At 36.1% G+C, this 8541-nt stretch overlaps 1 protein-coding gene across 2 annotated transcripts; it reads right to left on the reverse strand.

The window, feature by feature from the left end:
• Positions 1 to 103: 103 nt before the first annotated feature.
• Positions 104 to 8330, reverse strand: LOC141813506 (uncharacterized). 2 transcript variants are annotated; one of them, XM_074701477.1, is made up of 2 exons: positions 7947 to 8330; positions 104 to 143 (listed from the first exon to the last, which is right to left on the reverse strand). In XM_074701477.1, the coding sequence occupies exon 1, from the start codon at positions 8316 to 8318 to the stop codon at positions 7947 to 7949; it is 372 nt and encodes a 123-aa protein (XP_074557578.1). In that variant the 5' UTR covers positions 8319 to 8330; the 3' UTR covers positions 104 to 143. The 2 variants fall into 2 exon arrangements, with proteins under 2 accessions (XP_074557578.1, XP_074557579.1); XM_074701478.1 differs by lacking the exon at positions 104 to 143 and adding an exon at positions 795 to 1085.
• Between the last annotated feature and the right edge of the window lie 211 nt (positions 8331 to 8541).

Here is an 8541-nt window from a genome sequence, read left to right on the forward strand (position 1 = left end):
TCTGTGGCAACCTCCTGCATGGAAAACTAAACACTCCTATGTCATAGATAGCTGTGGAATAGAGTCTACAAGATTAAGTTGGAATGCAAAAACACACCCTTACCTTTTATAGCCTTCTGTGTTTGGTCCGATTTGAGTGCAACCTGAGCCAAGTGATGTAAAAGAGTTCATGTGTCGAACAGTGGTGAAGGTTTTTCAAGGCGAATGAAATCCTTCGAGTTGATGAAAGAGTGGACTGATAAGCCTGGGCTTAATTAGCATTGTGATAGCATGTGGTTGATGAATCATGGATGAATACACCAACATAATCATGAAAGTAGACATTGGGTACTTCTTACCAAACTAGCACATGTTTTTGTGTTTCTTGCTTCTCTTTTGTACAGTTCACTCACAGCCCTTCAGCAACAACATTATACCTAATTCTTGTAGCCAGCACAAACATCAAAATTCAATGTAAGCTAAATGTCTTATAGGGTATTCATTTTAATTTGTTGTGCATGTTCTCTAACAGTCACTTTCTAAATGTGTGCGAGTTAGAATTCCATTCATTTCTTGACTACTGTATAAGAATATCATAACTGATATATGGGTGTTCAAAGAACCCACCAACCAGACCCCAATGAACTCCAAGGTTTTTTATTACAATATGTTAAAATTTAATCCCAACTTGATCTATGTGTTATTAGAAAAACAATCTAAGATACTCAAAGAACCCACCCTCCCCGACCCCAAAACTCTGAGGTTTTGGGTGGTTCTGTCTGTAAAATGCCAAAAAAATTATTCCAGATGATGTATATGTTATTCAAGTATGAGAAAAATGCAATCTTGTTACATAGTCTGCTTGTCTTTTACAGCTAAAGTTTGTCTTTCGTAAGAAAGAGGTATGGACATGGACCTTTGAGACAATGAAGACTATGACTTTCTGATTTGCTTTCAATTTGCATTTATTACCTTCAAATAAGCAAATCTCCTCAACAATACAACCTACCTGTTCTTTGAGACAACATACAGATCCTGATGAGCATACAACCTAATTGTTCTTTGAGACATTAACATACAGATCCTGATGATTGTACGGAGAAAACCTGTAGAAAATAATCAAAACTTTCCTTATGGAGAGTCAATCAAATCATGGGTGATATAGAAATTAATCATATCTTGTCTTATGGAGAGTCAATCAAATCATGAGTGAAAAAGATATAATTAGATTAATTTGGTTGAGAATAATTTATTTTTATTAAAATATTTTTTATGAGTTTTTATTTATTTATTAATTCTCATTGTATAAAAGTGTATCTTTGGTTCATAAAAAAAATTGTGTGAGAATTTCTTCATGGGATCAGAGCAAGATTCCTCTCTATAAACAAACACGTGCAATTCTTCTCCTCCGAAGACAATCATGATGTCTATGGATTCTTCCACACAATCTAAGGCTGAAAAACCTTCTGTCATCGTCTCTTCTTTTTCCGAAAGCAACGTCTCATCCTTGCAAATTACGACCCATAAGTTGAATGGTCATAATTATTTGCAATGGGCTCAGTCAATAAAGATAGTAATCTGCGGCAGAGGGAAGTTGAGTTATCTTACAGGTGACTCCTCTCAGCCCACATCAAGTGATGCATCATACCAGACATGGATGGCTGAGAATTCAATCGTGCTTACCTGGCTAATTAATTCCATGGAACCCAAAACCCAACATTAGTCGTTGTTATCTCTGGTTCAAGAGAGCCAAAGAGGTGCGGGACACAACTCGGAAGATGTATTCCGATCTAGGCACTTCTCAGATCTTTGAGCTACGATCGAAGATGAAAGAATTAAAACAAAGTTCAAATTATGTAACACAATACTTCTCTAATCTTCAAGATCTTTGGCAGGAACTTGATCTATTTTTTGAAGAAGATTCAACGTGCATTGATTGTAGTATCAAAATTCGCCGCAATATTGAAAAGGAACGTGTGTTTGATTTTTTGCTGGTCTTAATCGTAATTTAGATGAGGTACATGGTCGTATAGTTGCACGTGATCCATTCTCATCTCCTAAAGAAGCCTTTGCAAAAATCCAATGGGAAGAAGCCTGTCGTAAGGTCATGCTTACTTTTGAGATTATAACACCACAATCCATTACAACAAACGTTTCGACGTTGGTTTCTATAAAAAATTCCACACTAAATCAACGTCAAAATAAACGTCTTTGGTGTGAACATTGCAAGCAGTCAGGCCATACCAAAGATAAATGTTGGAAAATATCTAGGAAACTAACAAATTGGCAACCTCGAAAAAGGAATGAAGGTCGTGGATTTCATACTCAATCAAGCCAAGAAAAATATACTATCTCTGGTGTTCCTGCCCCCTTCACCAAAGAACAAATTGAGTAATATTGCAAATTGTTCAATCAAATGGCCCTCAATGTGTCTTTCAGCTCTAATGTTGGTTCGTGCTTTATGACTCAATCTGGTAAACTCAATTCTCCCTTTCGTAACCATTCAACGATCCCTTGGATCGTTGATTCTATAGCCTTTGACTATATGACAAGTGACCAAGTCTTTTTTCTTCCTATTATCCATGTTCTCGCCAAACTACTGTTAGGATTGCTAATGGATCATTAACTGTAGTTGTTGGTATAGGCGATATTCAATTGTCTCAGTATATCATTTTGAAACCTATTTTTCATGTACCTATTTTAAAATGCAATCTAATTTCTGTTAGTAAAGTCACGCTTGATAATCAGTGTTTTACTAAATTCTTGCCTTTCTCGTGTCTTTTTCAAGACCTACTATTGAGGAAGATAATTGGCAATGCTAGAATTCATGAAGGTCTTTATTATTTCGAGAATAAAAATGGTCGGTCTTTGCTGTCTCATGTTGCTTTTTCTGATTCTAGTAATAAGGAAATAATATCTTGGCACTATCGTCTTGGTCATCCTAGTTTTTGTTATTTGAAACGTCTGTTTCCTTCATTGTTTACAAACAAAGATCATTTGAATTTCAATTGTGAAGTATGTCAACTAACTAAGCATACTCGCACCGATTTTTCTCCCAAACGATATAAACTATCTACTCCATTTTTATTAATTCATAGTGATATTTGTGTCCCTTACAAATTCATACTTCTCATGGGAAAAGATGGTTTATCTTATTCATTGATGATCATACACGGATTACTTGGGTTTATCTTCTTAAGGACAAGTCTGAAACTAGTAACATCTTTAAAGTCTTTCACAAAATGATCTAGAACCAATTCTAAACAAATATCCAAATTCTTAGAACCAACAATGGCAAAGAATATTTCAATGCTATTTTAAGTGACTATTTAGTGGAAAATGAAATTATTCACCAAAACTCATGTGTCAATACTCCACGATAAAATGGAGTTTCTAAACGTAAAAATCGTCATTTGTTGGAGGTTGCCCATGCTCTTATGTTCACCATGCATGTTCCAAAATATTTATGGGGTGATGCAATCCTCACAGCCACGTATCTTACCAATCGTCTTCTTAGTCGCTCCATAAACTTTGTCACACCTTTATCTCTTCTCACTCAAACATATCCACAAATTTTCAACTTCAATAATCTACCATTGAAGACATTTGGATATATGGCTTTTGTGCATATCCATGTCCATAAGCGCAACAAACTTTACCTTCGAGCCCTTAAAACTATCTTTGTCGAGTATTCTCTTACTCAAAAAGGTTATTGATGTTATTGTCTGCAAACAAATAAAATATATGTTAATTGTGATGTCACCTTTTTTTAAGGTACCCCGTATTTCTCTCACATTTTACCTCAAGAGGGGAAGGATGATGAAGTTCTAAAGTTGGTGGAAGAGGAGAACCAGAGTGTGCCACAGCTTGACCGTGTCACACTACACGACCGTGGTAATGATGATCACGATCTTCTAGAGTCCGACATGGCTTAACCGTGTTACATCACACAGCCATGGTGACAACTATTGTGGCAGTAGAACTCCCTCAAAGGGTGATGAAGATACTCTTCCTGTCCTTAGTTTTAATTTGGACACCACACCTCCTTCCATGCCTGATCCTATCCAAGTCAGTCCTTAAATTAGTGAAACGAGGGGAGTATCGAGTAAAAAATCGGATATTCTAGTTTATTCAAGGAGAAAGACTTCAATCTAATGAAGAAATTATGAATTCTAATCACAGCCAAGAAGATGAACCGATGGTAGAATCCTATAACGAGTCAAGTACATTTTTCGATATTGATATTCCTATTGCATTTAGAAAAGGTGTTCGATCCCGTCCCAAATATCTCATCTCGAACTTTATCTCCTATTTTAATCTATCGTCCACATTTTGTGCTTTTTCTTCAAAATTGTCTAGTGAATTAATTCCCAAATCTATCATGGAGGCACTAGCTATTCCTAAGTGGAAGACTGTTGTTCTTGAAAAAATGCATGCTCTCAAACAGAATAATACCTGAGATTTGATGGAATTACCACAAGGGAAATGTATTGTTGATTGTAAATGGGTTTTCACGATTAAGTACAAGGCTGATGGTTCAATTGAAAGACACAAGACTCGTTTGGTGGCTAAAGGCTTTACTCAAACCTATGGAATTAATTACACCGAGACTTTTGCTCCAGTTGTCAAACTTAATACTGTCAGAATTCTTCTATCATTGGCGGCTAATCTAGATAGGCCATTATATCAACTTAATATAAAAAATATATTTCTCAATGGAGAGCTTGAAGAGGGGGTTTATATGAATCAACTTTAGAGCCATCAATTTGGGTTAGGCCTGTTGGGTTGGCCCGCCCCGCCGAACAATTTAAACAGGTTGGGTTGAAATTTTATTAACCCATTTTAAGATGGGTTCAGGTGGATCGACCCGCCTAGGCCCGCGACCAGCGTGGGTTGGCCCGCGACGCACATGGGTTGGCCACGACCTACGTGGGTTAGCCCACGAGTTGAGAAAAATTATTCTTTTCTTCAAAATGTAAATTTAAAGAAGAAAATTCAATAAATTAGTGGGCTTGACACGTCTAAACCACAATCCAAACTTAAAATTTTCAACTTGACCCGTTTAAACAACAATCTAAACTTAAAAATTTTAATATTTTTTTATTTTTTTATGTTGACAGGCCCGTGGGTTGACCCGCCTAACCCGTGACCCGCCTAAAATTGGGTTGAGTTGGAAATTTTCCAACCCGCCAATTGGTGGGTCGGCCCGCCCCGCCCCGCCATATAATGGATTTCTAACGAGTTGGCCCGTCCCGTCATGGATTGGCTCATTTGATAGCTCTAATCAATTTCCAGGATTCGAAGAAAATTTGGATGCTAAAATTGTATGCAAGCTCAACAAATCTCTATATGGTTTAAAACAATCACCTCGTGCCTAGTTCGATCAATTCTCCAAGGTAATCTGAATTTTGGATATATTCAAGGACAAGCAGATCATACATTATTTGTGAAACACTTGATGAGGAAAATCATTCTTATAGTGTATGTTGATGATATCATCATCACTGGGAATGATAATAAAGAATTGGAAGAAATCAAGAAAATGATGACACGAGAATTTGAAATCAAAGATCTTGGAACATTGAGATATTTTCTGAGAATGGAGATTGCTTGAAATAAAAAAGATATTTCGGTCTCTCAAAGGAAATATACTTTAGATCTGTTAAAAGAAATTAGCATGTTGGGATGCAAGCCAAGTAACATGCCAATTGAATTAGGGAATAAGAGAAAAATATTTGAAGGAAACCCGGTTGACAAAGATAATTATCAGTGCCTTGTTGGAAAACTCATATATCTCTCACATACACACCCAGATATTGCCTTTGCAGTAAGCCTAGTAAGTTAATATATGCACTCACCATGTCAAGGTCATTTAAATGGAGTATACAAAATTTTGAGATATCTAAAACAAACTCCTGGAAAAGGTCTATTCTTTACAAAAACTGAGGATAGAAGAGTGTGTGCATACACTGATGCAGATTGGGCAGGATCAATTGATGATAGGAAGTCAACTTCTGGGTATTGCACGATGGTATGGGAGAATTTAGTGACATAGCATAGCAAAAAACAATGTGTGATTGCAAAAAGTAGTGCTGAAGGGGAATACAAAACTATGACTCATGGAATTTGTGAACTCATCTAGATCAAAAGAGTGATGAAAGATTTGAAAATTCAAATTGAAGATACTATGCTACTCCATTGTGATAATAAATCAGCTATCAGTATAGCTCACAATCCAATTCATCATAATCGAACAAAACATGTAGAGGTTGATCGTCACTTCATTAGAGAAAAGGTGGATGAAGGCATTATCGGTATTGAGTATATTCCTATATCTTACCAACTAGCCGATCTTCTTACAAAAAGATTATCTAAACAAGCTCATAAATTTCTTGAAGATAAGCTTGGTCTCATCAATATCTACAGCCAAGCTTGAGGGGGAGTGTAGAAAATAATCAAAACTTTCCTTATAGAGAGTCAATCAAATCATGGGTGATATAGAAATTAATCAAATCTTTCCTTATGGAGAGTCAATCAAACCATGAGTGAAAATGATATAATTAAATTAATTTGGTTGAGAATAATTTATTTTTAATAAAATATTTTTTTATTTTTTTATTTTTCTTTATTTATTAATTCTCATTGTATAAAAGTGTATCCTTGGTTCATAAATAAAATTGTGTGAGAATTTCTTCAAAACCTAACATATTTTTCAAGCGAAACACCCATATCAGACCAGGCAAATTTGCAATATAGAAACAACATAACCTTAATTCAAAGAGTATTAATGAATGTTTCACAACTTATGGAGTGATTCATTGTTGTATATATGCACACACACATCTGAAAACAAGGCTCAGTTTCAGTGCAAGGCAGGTTTTGAATTTGAGACCAACAACTTCAAAGATCTTTGCCAACATGGTAGCATTCTCCTACTTTCTTCCAAATAAGTATATGTTTCACAGTTTAAAATTTCAAGCTGTGTTAGTTTCAATTTTTGACTGAAGTGATTATTTTGGTGTTGTCTCAACTTCCTGATGTATAGTGCCGGTAAGGAATTGGAAGTGGAAAAAGAAAAATAAGAGAAACAACCATATAAATAAATTCAGTTTTCATATTTCATTTGGAATGATAATTCTGACATTATGTTGCATGAACACAATGTACAAAAAATAATCATTATTTCAATTCATCTTAACATGTCTATGTCAAGGGGCATCAAGTGTCATGTGTTGCATCTACAACGATACAATTTTAACATATGTTGTATGGATACGAGCTACAAAAAATAGCAAATATTGTTTCAATTTATCTTGAGCGTTCTAGCATATCAACAAGTGTCAAGTGTCGGTATGACACGATGTTCATAGACATGATTGACACAATGACATAGGGAAGATTATATTTGCCAAATAGTATCGAGATTAGGTAATTTATCAAAATGATATCTTTTGACTATGTATGAGATTCCAAACCATGATATGATCTAGAATTGTTCACTGTTTATCAAAACCATATATTTTGACTATGCCACCCAGCACACAGGCAGCAGCCACAGCAATCACAATATTAAATTCGTATATATAAAATAAGTATTTACTTGAAGTGATAAATGATGCATTAGGAGTAAGAATCCTCAAGCTCTTATTTATCGTTTACAATAAAGAGGATAGATAGATATTTGAAAAGATAAACGTAAACATTAATTCTTAGTAACTCATCCAATACAATAGCAAAGAAAGCCAATTAATATTTGTAGATTACAGAAAATGATTCATCCTCTTCATTTACATCCAAAATGATTTTGAACTGTAGATTTCAAAATCCTAGAAACACAACTACAATAAACGTAAATAACTTGACAGAATTTTGTGTACTGGAATCTACTAGATCCAAAGTAACGGAAATCAAATTGCATCCTTTTCCCACAATTTCGGAAATAGAGATCCAACCAGAAAAGATAATACCTAGGGGTATTCGAGTTTCTCGGATCCAGCGACGTGGACGCCAGCGCGTTCAACGGATCCAAAGAGGGAAACAGCGGAGCGGCGGAAGTGCGACAATCGGGAGGGTTCCTGGCCGAGGTCGATCTCGACGGTGAACACGCCGATGCCGCGGAGGCGGAGGGCCAGCTTCTCGCCGACCCGGGACGCGATGCGGGAGTCCAAGGAGAGTGGCGGGCGGGGGAAACGGTTGCGCCAGAGGTGATTCCGGACCAAGAACTCGGGCTCGTCGGAGGATGCCATGGCGACGACGGTGGAGGAACGTGGAGCAGTGACCTCCGCCGCTATCTTCCGGCAGCTCACCATCAGCCTCAGCAGATGCGGCGGCATCGCCATTGCAGACAGACTCCTCCAGCTCCTTTGGATCCTAATTCGGCCAAGAAGAGGGGCTATAAATAAGGGGATTTTTTTATAAAAAAAAATCAGACATTAAAAATATTTTTAAAATTATTCTTAAATGTATTACTTTATCAAAATAACATAATAATTTTTTTAAGGAATTAGTTTGATATTGTGAATATTAAAAATAATTTATCATTATTATTATTAATTATTTTTT

Source organism: Curcuma longa, chromosome 20 (genome assembly GCF_044706935.1).
Source record: "Curcuma longa cultivar G26 ecotype Majalengka, Jawa Barat chromosome 20, ITB_CL_G26_1.1, whole genome shotgun sequence".
Taxonomy (NCBI): domain Eukaryota; kingdom Viridiplantae; phylum Streptophyta; class Magnoliopsida; order Zingiberales; family Zingiberaceae; genus Curcuma; species Curcuma longa.

Excerpts from the sequence above, each read along its gene's own strand:
- LOC141813506 (XM_074701477.1), bottom strand. The coding sequence starts at position 8,318 with ATGGCGATGCCGCCGCATCTGCTGAGGCTGATGGTGAGCTGCCGGAAG.